Source organism: Dioscorea cayenensis, chromosome 17, assembly GCF_009730915.1.
Source record: "Dioscorea cayenensis subsp. rotundata cultivar TDr96_F1 chromosome 17, TDr96_F1_v2_PseudoChromosome.rev07_lg8_w22 25.fasta, whole genome shotgun sequence".
Taxonomy (NCBI): domain Eukaryota; kingdom Viridiplantae; phylum Streptophyta; class Magnoliopsida; order Dioscoreales; family Dioscoreaceae; genus Dioscorea; species Dioscorea cayenensis.
This window is the reverse complement of record NC_052487.1, coordinates 8,009,185-8,026,218: the sequence shown is the minus strand read 5'-3', so window position 1 is coordinate 8,026,218 and position 17,034 is coordinate 8,009,185. Positions and strand designations below refer to the sequence as shown.

The 17,034-nt window shown below is 31.7% G+C and overlaps 2 protein-coding genes across 4 annotated transcripts; one reads left to right on the top strand and one right to left on the bottom strand.

Annotated features, from left to right (window-relative positions):
• Positions 1-70: 70 nt before the first annotated feature.
• Positions 71-3,001, bottom strand: LOC120280761 (protein FANTASTIC FOUR 4-like). Its single transcript, XM_039287704.1, is given in 3 exon segments — positions 71-1,588; positions 1,945-2,317; positions 2,319-3,001. Coding segments are annotated over 2 exon segments (666 nt in total). The 5' UTR covers positions 2,731-3,001; the 3' UTR covers positions 71-1,588; positions 1,945-2,063.
• A 4,819-nt stretch (positions 3,002-7,820) lies between these two features.
• On the top strand, positions 7,821-10,945 carry LOC120280902. Of its 3 annotated transcripts, none has more exons than XM_039287875.1 (3): positions 7,821-8,556; positions 8,678-8,832; positions 10,561-10,945. In XM_039287875.1, exons 1-3 carry the CDS (start codon positions 8,019-8,021, stop codon positions 10,561-10,563), a joined length of 696 nt encoding a protein of 231 aa, XP_039143809.1. In that variant the 5' UTR covers positions 7,821-8,018; the 3' UTR covers positions 10,564-10,945. The 3 variants fall into 3 exon arrangements, with proteins under 3 accessions (XP_039143809.1, XP_039143808.1, XP_039143807.1); XM_039287874.1 differs by having other exon boundaries at positions 10,548-10,945; XM_039287873.1 differs by lacking the exon at positions 10,561-10,945 and adding an exon at positions 10,043-10,539.
• The last annotated feature ends 6,089 nt before the right edge of the window (positions 10,946-17,034 follow it).

The following is a 17,034-nucleotide window of genomic DNA, read 5'->3' as shown; positions in this document are numbered from 1 at the left end:
CTCATCGTCAGCTACGCTATTCTTTCTCCCTTGCATTGTGAATTACTACCTATGTATATGATTAAGGGTATTATGACAAGCAGGCAGCAGAATTTGAACCATTTTACTCAAAATATCAAAATTTGCACCTGTTTGCTATACATATATTTGTTTTTGCTACTTAGTTTTGTGTACTTCGTAAGAGTTCTTTATACTTAAAAATCAATTTATAGCTAGTTTTATCTTTTACATTCAAAGGAAGTCTTGAGTATGGTTAACTCTATTTAGAAGTATCCTGTCCTGTATGCTTGTTAATATATCTGGTTTTCTAGTATCTAGATACCTGAGTTGTGGTTCGAGCTTATAATTGCATCTTGGGAATGTGTTGAATTCTCCGTTTATGTATGAAATTGCATGTGTCTTGCTTCCTTGGAATCCTTTCTATTTGCTGTCCTTTTTCCCATCATTGACAATGAAGGTGGCCAAGTTAGTCGCCCTGATCAGTAGTTCAGATTTAAGAAATCCCCTGAGAATAATTCAAACTTTGGGATACTTCAGCTGAGCTATTGATGCAGGATTCACAATATTTCATTTTTTTATGATGTTTTTGTGTCATTTATTTACGTCAGAAGTTGAAATTCATGTTGGTATGCAAAAATTGGAGTAGGTAAGCAAATAATGCATTGTTATATTTGGCATGTTGTCTAAAATTGCTGCAAACCTTCAACTGTCAGGTCCCAGAGGCATAAATGGGTGCTGTTTTTGGAATTGGTGTCCAGACTTATACAAGGTATGTCCTCGTACTGACAGCTGCAGAACTTACTGTATAGGTATACTAAAAGTCTAAAACAAACAGGGAAAATCTTACCTTATGCTTATATCAATCTCAAAATCAATATTCCTTCAAGCTTTCTGAACCATTCATATAGTAATGTGGTGGCACTGGAAATCTCTGAATGATGAACTGTAAACATGTGATAAGATTAAAGTACAACTTAATTAACTGGCTATAATTGTTTTTTTGTCTTGCCTTTTAATTTCTTTTTCTTGGCTGACACCTTTGGGTAAAGAGCATGTATAGCATTCAATTGATCTCACTACGATAAAAGTATTTAAAGCAAGTCCGCCATCATGTATAGAGAGGACAAGGTTGTCTTAGTGCTTGGAATATGCCTTATTCTCTAAATGTGTGGATGTGGCATGCATTAAGACGTGTAGAGTGTCCACTTGTGTTGGCATGCACCCTTATGTACTGACTTTTAGGGATAATTGATAGCCAATGCAATCTCAATCATTTGGTCATTGTTGAGTTGCCTGCCTAATTCTGATCCAATTATCATATATTCTCATCTTGGTAGTACAGCTTATCATGTTCCTCACTTTGAATCAGCATATCAACTTTTAGGTGCCCTTCCTGATGCTAAGTCACTAGATAAGGCTTCCATGGTTTTGATTTTACCTTCCAAAGTGGGATCAAACCACACGTCTCTTCCTGTTTTTAGGGCCAGTAATAAGTTGTAAACTTGCCTGAAACCTCATCCTTTATTTGAAAGCTACTTGACCGACATCTCTTCCATGCCTGTTGGATCAATTATGAAGTGCCGGAGATCTGTGAACAGGAAATGCTTTAGCTACTCAGCCTGACAGGAAAATTTCTTAGTATTTACACAATATTCAAAACTCTTGACGGCTGATGATTTTAACAGCCATTTCAATGCTATATTGTAGTGACGAGAACTTGAATAAGATATATTTGTCAAGCTCCTTAGCCTCCTTTTAGTTCTGTTTTGTGTTTTTTAATCCCCACGAAACAAAATCTTCATGACTTGTTTTAATTCAATTAAGTAATTTACTTTTGGGAGAATGATTCTTATAGAACCTTGAAGTGCTTCAAAATATACTAAGGGATAGACACAGGAACAAGAAATACAACAAAAGTTTTGGCATCTATATCTTATGGCTCACCTCTGTGTTGTCTTGTTATCTTCAATCTTTATCTTTTCCATCCTTCAAGTAGATCTTGGTGAAGCGAGACATTTTACAACAATCAACATGCACAAGAACTGAATCCTTTTACCCATCATCTAACCATCATCCACATGATCAGAGTGCTCTGATTCTTCATCTCCTTCATCCTTTTCTTCTTCCATAGCGACCTCATCTTCTTGATGAACTAGTTGGAGTTTGAGTCTCCCGTCTTCACGAGAAGCATGGAACAACTCTTGTGTAGGGATCCTCATCTCTCTCAGCACAAACCTCCCATCATTCCTGTAAGATTTGAAGTACATCCATGGCTTGCCACTCTTACCTAATGTTGATATTGGGGGTGGAAATCGCCTCCCATTGCTCCTTTGCTTTCACCTCTAAGTAACACCTTGATTGCCTGTCCGCCGTCTTCCCTTCTTTGTCACTCATCATCCCACTTCCACTCCAGTCATCATCGTCAGAGCCCTTCATCGAGTTCTCAACTCCATCAAAGCTCTCAGACCCAAGTCCTTCAGTGCAGAGCTGCAAAGAGTCAATACTAAACTGATGCTTATGCTTGGGCAAACCAGGTGGAGGATCCAATGCTGGTTTCTTGCCATTGTTCTCACCATAACTAGACGGCAGGAGTTCAGTCATTGATCCAATACTGGTTTCGAGCGGCTTTATGTTTGTAATATGATTCCATGCAGACAGTGACTCTAAAAATGAAGAATTCTCCGGCATTGACTTCTCAAAGAACTGCCTCAGGCCTCCACAGGTAGCCATAATGAACTAAGTGGATACTAGAACTCTGATGAAGAGGAGGGGGAGCACAATTGAGGCTTTATCTTGAGAGGATTTTGGATTGAAATAAAGTAGGGGGATGGTGGTGGAGGATACTGCAGACGTGTGTTGACAACCACAACACGATCCGCATAGAAACTAAAATTTACTGAATCACTGCATTTATATTTGTTTGTTTGTTTGTTTTTTTATAATTGAGTTCAGGCTGTTTGACAAATGAGGCTGAGAATGAACAAATATCAACATTGGAATTAAAAGTCTGTGTCTTTTGTGGAGATGATTAGCTATAAAGATGATGTTGTGAAATATTTTCTCCCAGATTCTATGCCAAGCTTTTGCTGGAGGGGTAGTCATTCACTGTTTGGATTTGCATGAATGAATAGCATTCTAAACTGTTCTCTGGATTGAGACCAATGACCTGCTCCACTTTGAATAAAAGACTTATAAATCATCATTTGCATCAATGAAAATGATTAATTTGGTTTTAAGCACAAGTGTCAAAATTCAGAATTTTTACAATTTGACTCTTCTTGCCATTTGTGCACTATTTTTGTAGGTAAGCATCATTTATATGTGTCTTATTTCAACAAAGGGACCAAATAGAATAAATTGATGCAGTTCTCATTGATGTGGTATTGAATTTAGTATTTAAATTTTATATATATATATAAAGATCGCGTCTCCTATTAATGTTTGTAGAATTCAATTTTACTGTTTATACCCAGCCATTAGATTTTAATTCAATGGCAGTAAAACATCTCTTGTGAACCGTATTTATGTTAAGTTCTCAACACAATATCTTCAATAGTGTAATGAATAATGTAAAATAGGATGTGAGATATATAGTAATCAATTGCAATCATCTAACTCAATTTCTACTATCATGCTGAAAAATTAATAAAATCTAACTACTTGTTTTAAAATCTAATATCACTAATTTTTCTCGAACTGCAAATATGAAACTTAGGTGACGTTTGAATGGATGTAATTCTAAATGTAGTGAATTTCCAGTTATAGTGTAACTGAAAATACTTAGTTTTCAAAATACAATGCAGTCAAATTTTGTGTTTGGTTAGGTATAACTGGAACTACTGTATTATAAGAATTTTTATTTGTTTGGAAGGATTTGATAAATCTGGAGTTGGAAAACACGTGTATAAGTGTATGTATGTGTGTATATTTGCACATCTATGTACGTGTATATCTCTCTATATATAAGTATATGTATATATGTGTATATATGAATATATGCATATATATACAGATATGTATATGAGTATATGTATATGCATATGTATATGTATATGTAAACACACTATGTATAGGTATATGTATATGTGTGGGTATATGCATATATGCATAGGTGTATATGTATATGTATGTATGTATATGTAAAACATACCTATATATGTTTATATAAAATATGTATGTATGTATGTATGTATATATGCATATACATTAATATATACACACACATATATTTATATATCACCTAAGGATTTTTAACTCCCGAGATTTTGAGTTATGTCTAATTTAGCTTAAATCAAATCCCTCATTAAATGTAATATGAGTTACATGGGTTTTTAGAATCTTATAAAACAAACACTGTATTTTTAAAAACCAAATAACTCAAGTTCAAGTAACCCCAAATTCTTCCAAACAAACACTAGCTTAATATCACTAACTTTTCTCCAACCGCGCATCTGGATGGATTCACATATTTTCCATATTCTAATGATGGAAATTTAACATTTGGGGACTAACAAATAATGTGATGATGTTGGAATTCCAGAGACTTCATCTAATGAGATAATGAGTGCTAGACAACTAATAAATGATGAATGGGAGGGTGCTGAACTGACACTAGACCAAAAGCCGTAGATCTTTAGTCCATTGTATAAGGACATTTAAGGGCCACGCGTGTGCTCTTTGTATCGTGCTATGCGTGCATGATACTGTTAAAAAGAGGGTGACTTGATGAAAGAATGACAACCACTAGATACTCCGGCGCTTCCAGACTACTAAGCTTGCCCCTTCACGTACCTTTCCTTCTTATCTTCTTCAATTATCTAAATCAATCGTGCTATGAATCCCCTCCCCCCAAGAATATGCCTCCCTGTTTTTTTAAACTTATTACAGAATATTCTTTATTGGGAGATTGGAAATATAAGATAAGATTTTGATTTTATCTTATTTGTGGGTGAAGGCCTGAACATATTGAGCTTGTAGCCTTGTACAAGTAATAAGCTAGAAGCTTCATTTTTTTACTTTATATATATACATATTACAATACATTTTACCGTTGACTGTCAGTCAATTGTGACGCTTTTATCTAAGAAAACTATAATTAATTGAAAAGATGGAGAGAATTTATTGATCGAGAGGAGATGGTGATTGGCTTTGTCATGTCATTTGAGAATAAATAATAATGTTTGTCATTTATCAAAAATTTTTTAAATAGTCTAACAAGCACAGTAAGAGCGTGCGCGTATCCTACAAGTCAAAACGGAGCTAAGGATAGAGAGGGGCACAGGCCGGGTAATCAGGCCCGTTGGGCCCAACCCGTCGAGTTCGGGTCGGTTAATGGCGGACCCAGTGGCGGCTCAAGGTAACTAGAGGCCTAAAACAAAATTTTAGAATAAAATCTTTTATTTTTTTAATAAAAATTAAATTTAAATAAAATTTAATTTCAATAAATACATGTTTATTTAATTTTTTACATGCTACTAAACTTATGATAAAGGGATATATTTAAAATTTATAAGCAAAACTCAACAAAGCGAAAATGTAACAAAAAAAATTGCAATAATATAAAAACTACAAAAGCTCTTATTTATAATTAAAATTAATGAATATTATATTAATTTTGGAGAAAAAATGCATGAAAAATATCTAGAGGATCAGAATAAAATTTTTAATAATTAGTTAAAGAAGATATGAGACTGATTAATCATTAAAATAAAAATATTTAATATTTTATGATATTATTGAAAATTTTAAAAGTTAGCTAGGATTATAAAACATTAATTAAATATTAAATTAAAATATTTTTATATTACAATAATTACTTGGAGTCCTTCAAAATTTTGAGTTGTTAAAATCATTGATAAAAAAAATCTAAATTAAAGATGAGACCTTAAAAAAATTGGGGGCCTAAAACAATTGCTTCATTTGCCTTACCTTTGAGCCGACCCTGGGCTGACACGTAATCGGCCCGGCCTACAGTACCGGTCCGCCAGGCCGGGTTAACCGGTGGGCCCGGCGGGTTACGGGTCAACTTCAGTTGACCCGGACCCGGTACTCCTCACAAACCGGCGGGCCGGGCCAGAACCCGCCGATTTATGGGCCGGCCCGCCATTTTTTAAAATTTTACTATAAAATTAAATTAAAAAATCTAATAATGTTATTGTTGAGATCCGAAACAATGACCTCAAAAAACCTTATAAGTATCTAATACACTACTCTATATTTCACTTATGATTTATTTTATATATATATATATATATAACAAAAATTACAAATTAAGATTTTTTTCCTAATTTATCTTAAAACAAAAATATAATTGTTAACCGATTAAAAATTTTGAGACAACTCAAAATAATTTTAAAATAACTTTAAAAAAAAAAGAGGACGAGGGATTGTACTTAATTCATTTCTCTATTGAATTAAGTTGTTAAGATATCTTTATGAGTATATAATAATTAAAACTTATATAATTCTCTTACTTTAATTCATAGTTGCCACTTGCTAACTATTCATTGCTATTCGGGTATGTCTCCACTTTAGCTTAATTATCAAACTTTACAAGATAATATTATGCTGAACATATTGTTAGTGCAAAAAATAAATAAATAAATAAATAAATAAAAAAAGCTTACTAACTTCAAAATTTACCTTTTTTTTTATTAAACTTAAGCATATTTAGATTCATCCGTTAAAATTTATAATTTAATGGTTAGTTGTGACAATTAAGAACTTGTTATGTTAAATACCTTTTCATTTGAGATAAGGATAACTCGTAACTAGGCCCACTACAATGCGAGCTGATTACGGGTTTTCGGCCCGGCCCGCCGGGTTACTTGAACAGACGGGCTTTTCCGGGCCGGGTCGGGCCCGAAAATCGGCCCGTGCCCCCTCTAGCTAGGGATGGGCAAAAGGAACCATGGCTGTTGGTTATAAATTGATTTATATAATTTTTTTTTTAGTAAGAGTCTATTGTTTAATGAGTTGGTTTTTTTTGACAAATTAATATATAGGCTAAAAATATTATAGTTTGATTATAAAGTTTTATAGTTTAACATTTTTTTATATTTAATAAATTGGTTATATAGTTCCAATTTTTTTTTTTAATTTATTGTTTAGAAACTTGATTTTTTAAAAATTATTATTTATATATATATATGCTATTAAAAAAAAAATATAGTTTTAGAAAAATATTTATAAAAATCAAATATTTGCCTCATTCATTTTTAACTTGTTCTCTACGAAAAGATTTTTAACTCACTTTAAAAATATTTTTGGCCCTCACAAAAAAAATTCAACCTCAGCCCATGCTATAAGTGAATTGGATGTTTGTTCATTTGTCTAGGAGGTGGGCATTTGTTTGTTTGGTTTCATTCGATGACAAAAAGGATGGGCTATACATCAGCAACAGGATTGATTACTATCATTACATCTAATAGGACTTGAGTTTTTCACAACACATTTTTCACAGTAAAGCTAATATCACTAGACCAAAAATCCTTTGACAGTAAATCTTATTTACTATATCAAAAAGTGATTTCAACTAGAAAATTTTTGCTATGTTTACTTTTTTTTGTATTAATATTTTTTATCTTGATTATTATCATACCACTTAGAAAATATGTAAAATGATATATAGTACAAAACACTAAAATAAGATAAGAATAGATTAAATTAATTTACTTCCATTTAAAATAAAATAAAAATAAAATAAAATAATCATAATAATGGACCAGGCCTCAAAATTGAAGCAGGCCCAGTCCAAAACTTAAAAGAACTAAGCAACGGATGAATCGTCATCTCTTCAACGCCCATGATATAATCCCATCCATCCATTTTCAATGTCCCAGATCCCGAGGGATATCTAGAATGAGTTCCCGCCTTTTTAACTCGCAGGCAATGCCTATGAGAGCTCCTCCATCTCCTTCCCCCCAAAACCACCGCCCTTTTAATTCCATCAATTCACATTAAACACCTCCATTTCCTCATAAATTTCAAAACCCCATCTCCCTCTCCATCTCTAAACAATGGGTAACTGCGCTCCTAAACCTAAGCGATCATCGCCACCTCCCCGCCGATCATCGTCTCCGGTGCCGGCGACGATGACCTTCCAGCTATTTGGATCCGAGTCCTGCCCAATCGCCGCCAGGATCCGCATCTCTCTCCTCTACAAGTACTCCACCTTCCAGTTCATCCCCTCGGAATCCCCAATCCTCCACCACCCTGTCCTCCGCTGCGGCTCTCAGAGCATCTCTGGATCCGCCGACATGATCCTCCGCTACATCGACTCCACATTCCCTGGACCTCCATCCCCTGCGGAGAATGGAACTGATCGCTCATCGGTAGCAGCGGAGTTAAGGAATGCTGTGGGTTTACAGCACCGTAGCATCGAGCAGCATCTTGAGGGGGTGTCACGTTGGGCGGAGGAGATTGCCAGCGGTGGCGGGGGAGGGAGGATCGCCGCCGGAAGGAGGTATGCAGAGCTTGTGGAGATAATGCTGGAGCACGCCCAGATGGAGGAGCGATTCCTTTTCCCTCTCTTGGAAAAGGCCGCCGAGGACAGAGGTACTTCACCGCCTCATCGCCTCATCAATCCCTAGATCCTAAACATGTTCATCTTGGTGGTTTTGGTGGTTAATTATAAGGTTAATATGTTGTTTAACTAATTAATTTTAAATCTAATTAGGATTATGTGGGGTGGCATATGGAAAGCATGCAAAGGAGCTGCCGATGATGAATGGGATCAAGGAGGACATGAAGTCAGTGATAGCGATGGGGCCAAAGGCGCCGTGCTACCAGGAAGCCATGCTGAATCTTTCACAGCGTTTGAAAACCTTGCAGGTTGGTAGATGATCTCAGCCTTGTCTTCTTCAACCCATTTATTTAATGTTTTAGCGGTGGGCCATGCGTGCGTGCATTTGTATTTGTTTTGCTATCTGATGGTGCGGCCTTTTGAAAAGTTAAGGCCTTTCCTTGGCTTTCAAGCTCAGTAACATCAATGCAATCTTCCATTGGTCCATATAATATACTTTGCTTGTTAATTACTCATTTATAATATATCATCTCACTCATAGCAATATATATATATATATATATATATATATATTTATATGTTTGTTTGTTACTTTGTTTATTTAATTTTGTAGTTTTTTTTTCATGGGTGTATTTCGCTCTATCTAGTTTCATGTCTTTCAGTTTTTCTTTATGGTAGTGATTATTTGAATATAGGGAGGCATATCAGTTGGGAAATGTACAAGGTATGAGAGTGGACGTGGGCCCCAACATGAATGTTGTGATTAGCCATGATTATTTATGGATAATTTATTAAACACCACTTTAAAGTAGAGACATATGCATAAGATAATTTTACTTTGTTTGTTTACTTAATTTTGTGGTTTCTTTCATATACATATATTTCACTCTTGTCTAGTTTCACATGGTTTCTGTAGGGAAATGTAGATGATATAAGTTTTAAATAACAGTGTGTTCATGAAAGTGGACATTAACCCCAATATGAATTTTATGATTATGTTTGACAAAGAACAGAATAGGTATAGCAAAAAGTTTTGCACCAGATTCACCACCAACTTTTGTTATTCTTTAGTCAGCTTTATATGATCAATTTATCCTCATTCCGTCCATCCTGACCCTGAAATGTCACAGTATTAAGTTGGTTATTATGTGTTTAGGCAGATGAAATTTTGCTGCATGATTTGAGAATGATCCATGAATTAATGAATCATTTACTTCTGTGCTTGTGGCTTTCTCTGTTTTTCCTCAGAGTTCATATGCTAATTCCTATATCTAGCTCCTTTCTTTCAAATTAATGAATCACTCACGCATGTTTTAGCTCTTTGAAACTGCTGGTTGATCAATCAGTGTTTCAACAATATGTATATATATATATTTAAAACAAATCCTTCTTACAAATTCTAATTATAGGTCACAATTAAGTAAAGTATGTGATCTTTCAATAGACTCCATTGCAAGATTATTTAGTTTTTCAAGCATATACATTGAAGTTTCTGGTTTTGTTGGGGATCATGAACAGGAACACTGCAAAGAGCACTTCCAGAAAGAGGAAAGAGAACTACTACCACTACTAAACACTGCAGAGAGTATTGGCAAAGAAGAAGGAGAAGAAACAGAGAGATGGTTGGACAAAGTCATGGAGCTCATGGAGGTCACACACTCTCAACTCTTTCCCTTCTTCATGTCAGGCCTCCTTCCTCATGAGTCCATGAAATACATAGAATTGCTTTGCAAATCCATTAAAGATCAGCAGCAATTGCTCTTGCTTCTTAAATCACTAATTACCTCATTAGAAAGGGAAAGATGATGATCTATTTCTCCCACTATCCAAAAGATCCCTCTCAATATCCTTCTTTGTTTTCTTCACTGATGTACAGACTTACTCCGATGATTGATGAATCTTTTATAAGAATATTTTGGGTTAATTTTCTTGATAAATTAGTCAACTTTGTCAAAATACCAGTTTGCTCACCGAATTTTGGTTTGTTTCAAAATGCTCATTAAAGTCACTAACTATTTCACAGATAGGTCACTCAGTGAATTAACATCGTCATTAACTAACTTGGAGGCCGGGAAAAGCCCAGTCAGCTGACTAGAGACATGTCAGTTGTGCCAAAACCTTTGCCACGTCATCGTAAATTTGCCACGTCAGAATATTTTGCCATGTCAACTTCATTTTCCTTGGTCATTCAAATAGAGCGAGAGTGGTGGAGTGGGCTCATGGTGTGTGACCGTCGTAGAGACTTTTGGGATGCTTTTTTTCACCTTGGCCAGAACCTCCCAAAATCTCTCAACTAAGCCATGTGAGCTTGCTAGAGAATGGAGAATGTTTAAAGCCTTAGGGCTAGCCCGAATTTCTCAGATTTATTTTGTTGTTGTATGTTTTTTTACCAGTCACTCACTTTGAATTCAAATTGATTGCCATTGGAGACACTCATGTGAGGTTGCTGGAGTATGGAGATTGTTTGAAGCCCTATGGCTGGCCGGAAATTCTCAAATTTGTTTTTTTGTTATAGTTTTGTTTTTACCAGTCACTCACTATCAATTCAAATTGATTGCCATTGGAGGCACACATTTTTGTTTTTTTGATACCAATCACTTTTTTTATGAATTTGAGTCGAATCTAGGAATGGCAGCAGGTCGGGTCGAGTCGGGTCTGGGTTTTTACCATACGCCGCACTCCGCTACCCCGCTAGTATGTCTGAACCCGACGAGTTTTAAAAACCCCAACCCACACCCGCACCGACGGGTAATCGGGTACCCGTGGATATACCCGCCCCGCCTCCATATTAAAAAAATTAATAAAAAATATATTTTTTATAGAAAAATAACTTAAAATTAATTATAAGTTTTTTATAAAATAAAATAAAATAATTATAAAATTACAAGACTAAACAAAGAGGAAAAATAAAAAACCCTAAATTGTTAAGTTATAGAACATATTAGTATATATATATTATATAAATATTTTAATAATTTTTAATTTTTGGAGTGCAGTGCAGGGTCGGGTATTAGAATTCCCATACCCACACCCGCACCCGTTTCATACAAGTTGGGTTTTACCCGAACCCGACCCGAAACCCGGTCAAATCGGGTTTTATCCGTCAAACTCGGATCGGATCGGGACGGGTCGGGTAGGGTCGGGTTTGGGTATTATTGCCATCCCTAGTCGAATCCCATTGGAGACACTCATTTTGACTTAATTGCTTATCAAAAGTAAACATGTGAAAAATCTTGCAATAATTATTTTTTTTATGCGAATTTTACCGCCAAATCATGTTAAACACAATTTAATTAAGTTAAGTTCTTGAAGCGATTGCAAGATTAATTTCCTCTCCATTTGGGTAATAAGATGATCAATTGAGTTTTTCACGTACAATGAAATCATGGTAAACACAATTTAACATGATCATGTTGTATTATCTTCGTTGTTTACACTCACATTATCTCGACACATAGTTCAATTACAACATTCAAATTATAACACAAGTTTTATGAATAACAAATAAGACAGAAAACGGTATTCTCTGTATTATTTACATTCACATTATCTGAAATTATGTGTAACCAAAAACAAAATTCATAGATCAATACTCATAATTTGTCATATTGTCTAATAAAATTGGTCCACATAATTCCCATCCAATTAATTTTTTTATAAATTTTAAATTCTTTTCCGTCGTTTTAATAGTATAACATTTTTTATTTTAATTTAGATTTTTTTATTTTTTTCAAAAGAAAAATTAAAAGAGTGGAAATGCACATCTCTCCATTTGCATTTTGCCTAATATATTAAAAAGAAAAGAATAATCTCACCGTTCAAGGTACTGCATCAAGCGTGAACCTTTAAACAAACAAATAGTTTTGAAGATTTGTGCATCCTCATGCACGCTACGCCCCTCAAACCAAGTAGTGTATGTTTTCAGATCCAACCTCCACAAAAACTCTTAATTATAAATTAGTGATTGATATATTAATGAAAAAGTTATTTATAGTTTGTCTTTCATCATAACCGATTAATTTAAAAATTCTTCAAATAAAATATTAACTATTTCAGTATCCTCCAACAACTCAATAACTCAATATATTTTACATCTAATAATTTTTAAATTTGATATAACAAATTTATTTGACTTAAATTTTGCACCGTAAAAATGACTGTGATAATCTTTTTTTTTTTTTTTTTTTAAAAAGACTCTGATAAATGGTGGAATATTAATGGGAAAAATGAATGAATTTGTATAAGTCACACAAATAACATCGAGCCACACAATCTGCATTGAATAAAGACTTGCACAATTATAATATATTATGTGTCTCAATTTTGCTAATATTGTACCAAAATAATAGTTAATTTCTTAGATGAATAAGACACACATAATAAATGAATGAATGAATAAATAAACGTAATTTTTTAAATAAAAAATTACATATCATAGAATTTTACTTTTAATCATATGCATTTGTTATTTATAATTTTTTTATTTATTATTAATTTCTTATAAATGAATTAATGTATGTATATTTTTGATAACATTCCAATTACTTGTACATAAATGATTTTTTTAAATATGTTTGTACACCCTTGCCAATTAAATACTGCATAAATAAAATTGATCAAATATCCTCCATCTGTGTGTATCTAATATACTTTCCAAATATTTTCTTTGAGAACATTTTTTTTAATGTATCTGCTTGCCTTTTTATACGTACAACTTCATAGTGATACAACATTGAAGCTTGCATGTTGTTTGAATAAATATATTTTAATATTAATAAAATTAATTATAAATAAGAAACTAATTTTTCAATATTAGAATATTCAAATTTCAACATTTAAATAAATTATGAAATGTACATAATAGTGAGATATTATTATGCCCCATCCTGCTATTGAGAAAATATCACAAAATATACAATACATTCAGATTTTATGTAGGTATAGAGAAATTTTTAAATATGGACGAGTTGATAACTACCTTAATTTAATCAAATTAATTAAAAAAATTTAAAAATTATTTCTAAATGTGCCAAATTTGTTTCTTGGATTGTTCTAGGCCTTTGGGAGTCAAATCAAAATCCAACGTCTCCATAAAAGGCTTCATCTTTTTCTAAAAAACTGTGGTCAAAGTTAGAAAGTGGAAAAGATGAGAAAATTAATAATATAAGAGAATAGAATTGTGTTGCTAAAGTTAGAGAAGCGTCATATTTATATAAATTTTATAAAATATAATAAAATGATATACATTATCTTATTGTGAAGATATACGTATGAGCCCTAAATCAACTTTTGTTTTTAAGCATATATAATATTGGTTAATTATTCGATTCTATCGAATTTTGATCAAAATTCAAACTTTAGATGAATTTATAATTTCACTTTATATCATAAAGTAAAATTGTAAATTGATAATTTTACTTCACACTTAAAATAAGATTATTTTTTAATTCTTTTAACTATGACTCTTTGATTTGTTTTAATTGGCAATATGAGGGTACCAAAGGGCATGGGTAACATCTAGCCAGCATTTTGAGCCCACATCGTGTATATATCATTACAAAACCTTTCCAATTAAGATTATTATATGTGTATAAACGTTCTTGTATCCCAACTGAGTGAGAACCATGGAAAATGTCAAACTTACTAAACTTGATTATATACCAATAATCATAATAGAGTAAGATTACCAAATTATCATTCATGTCCCACACAATTAGTGTGACTAACTTGGCCAAGGTCTTCTAATCTCACTTGTTTATGACTGCATAGGATATTAACTCATTTAGAACGAATTCCTTCATGATGATCATTTATAATTATTACTTGCTCAACATAACCGCACTAGACGTCAAAAGGTAAATTTGTCCTAATTACTCTAATGACCTACTAGACGTCATGAGCATATCGTCGATGCGCGAAACTAGAACCAAAAATTAAGAGGGTGCTCAATTTAAATTTAAAAAATTTATATATATTAAACAATTCTATTAATTCAATCTTGAAATCAATATTTCAACATTATATAATATGCATTGATCCAAAAATTTTTATTTACATGTAAAAACCTATCATATCTACATAATTAATAATTAGATCAACTAATAATTAAGCACTAAATTAACAAAAAAAATAAAATTTAAAAAATAATTTAACACAAATTCACAATCTAATTCAATTATTAAATACAATAATTGTTCAACAAATAAATAATCCAATAAATAATCCAAATTTTTTATTACAATTAATCATAATAAATATCTAATAGTTTTTCACAATGATTTTCATAAAAAATAATCAAACAAATATTTGACAAATAATCACACAAAATTAAACAAATTAAATTATATATAAAACAAATAAGATAAATCTTGATGAAAAATAAAACATAAACTCAGAAGAGATTGCACAAAGTGAGAAAACTCACTAATCAACGCAACCTATAATGATTTTTTCTAGAGATTTTGAAGAAGCAATTATATTTTCGTAAGGGTTTATTTTTTATTTTTATTTATTATAACTATTTTTTACATTAATATCCTAAAAATTGATAATTATATATTGATAAGTTCAATAAAAACATATCTAAATATAAATTTAAAAGCAAAAATATCTAAAGATTCATGATTGGCTAGCCATATTAGTTATTATTATTATTTTGAAAAAATTGATAAACCATAGATTTAGTTGTTATTATCACACATTGATTTTATTGTTTTCATTTAATTTATTTTAAATAGTGTAGGTAAAATTTTAAAATATATCCTTTTCACATATAAATTTTTAATTATATATATATATATATATATATATATATATATATATATATATATATATTCATTTAATAGGCAAAGGGGTTTTCTCAAAGCACCTGCCCTTCCCTTGATTCCGCTTGTGCATATCGTGATCATAATACTTTGGGTGCAATCGTCCACTCATATGATCATAATCAACAATCCCTAATCATGGGTGGTCAAAAGGTAAAACTCATATAATTAGATTGCTTAGCAAGTCGTGTTCAAATACACCAATCCCAATAATGTATTTATGACATATATTCCATTATCCCATAGTATTCAATTGACACTATAAAATAACACACGTGATGAAATTACTATTTTGCCTTTTGAGTATTTTTAAATTTACCAAAATAATTTTTATGACTAGGTCTAAACGGAGGGTAGTTATTTTTGTATTTGTATAATTTTCTTGAATAGTCTTATTTTTCAAACTTACCCTTTTTAGTTTGTTTTCTTCATATTATCACCTTTTTACAGTCCCTCTCATTTGTTTTTAAGTGAGACATATCAATCCCCATAAACCTAAAAGCCTAACCCTAAAAAGGACTAACATAGTTTACTTAAAAATAGTAAAATGACTAAAAGGTAAGTTTGAAAAAGTGAGGAATTATTTAAAGAAGTATACCTTTTGTGTTATACACCCCTTCAACAAAGCATTGATAAAAATAATAATAATAAATAAATAAATAAAATCAATGACATGTATATATATATCATTAATTTTTAATATGTTATAAAATATTTACTAAATATTATGACATACACATCTCTATTAGGATAAGCAATTTAGATCTAAACACACCAATTAAACTAAAAGATGAACCACCTCATGATTACAAAAAAATTTCTTAGTTATAACAAACAAATATTGAATTGAATCCTACGTTAATTGAAAATTGAATTTTTAATTGATACATGTTACTATATGAAACCTTTCTTGATGCATGGTTGATTTGAATGATATGTTATATTATGATTATAATTAAAAGCATGAGTAAGCATGATAAAATGGATATAGAAAATAGTTGTTTGCTATTTAATTATAATATTTTTCTTAATTAATATAAATAGGGCACTGCTAAGTAATGTTGTGTTATCACTGAGAAGGGTTTTCTTATGGTATGCTCCAACAATTCCATATGTTTTATAGTTAATAATTAATTTATTTATTTATTTGACAAAAGTGATGCGCCGTATGGTTAATAAATCTTAAATGGGTCCTTTATTTATAAAATTTTTATGTAATATTTAGAAGAAAAACAATGCTGGTAATGGGTAATGGCAGGCTTATTGGGATATATCTTTGGACTTTTGTAAAAAATTTGTTGAGGGTATAAACTCACACATATAACATTGATTCAGGTTATGGAAATATGTCAAAATAATAATAATAACAATGAAAAATAAAATAAAGATTCAGTTAAACTAAAATTATAATGAATAAATAATATAGGAGTATTTATTTATGTAGATATATCACCATATACAAAGTCAAAATTATGCATATATCTTGACACAATTCGCACTTTAATATAAATACCGAAATCTTAATCCATATCACTCTCAATTTAATAAAGGGGGTTTTTAGAAATTAAATAATTTTTAATAAAAATGACACACATGTAATCGGATACAATTTCTTTTACTTAAATATCTTGAAATTTTTATTAAATAAATAATATTCTAATATATAGAACAAACATACTTTTATTA

Excerpts from the sequence above, each read along its gene's own strand:
- LOC120280902 (XM_039287873.1), top strand. The coding sequence starts at position 8,019 with ATGGGTAACTGCGCTCCTAAACCTAAGCGATCATCGCCACCTCCCCGC. Across the intron at positions 8,557-8,677 it reads AAAGGCCGCCGAGGACAGAG|GATTATGTGGGGTGGCATAT; the intron begins GTACTTCACCGC and ends AAATCTAATTAG. Across the intron at positions 8,833-10,042 it reads AGCGTTTGAAAACCTTGCAG|GAACACTGCAAAGAGCACTT; the intron begins GTTGGTAGATGA and ends GATCATGAACAG.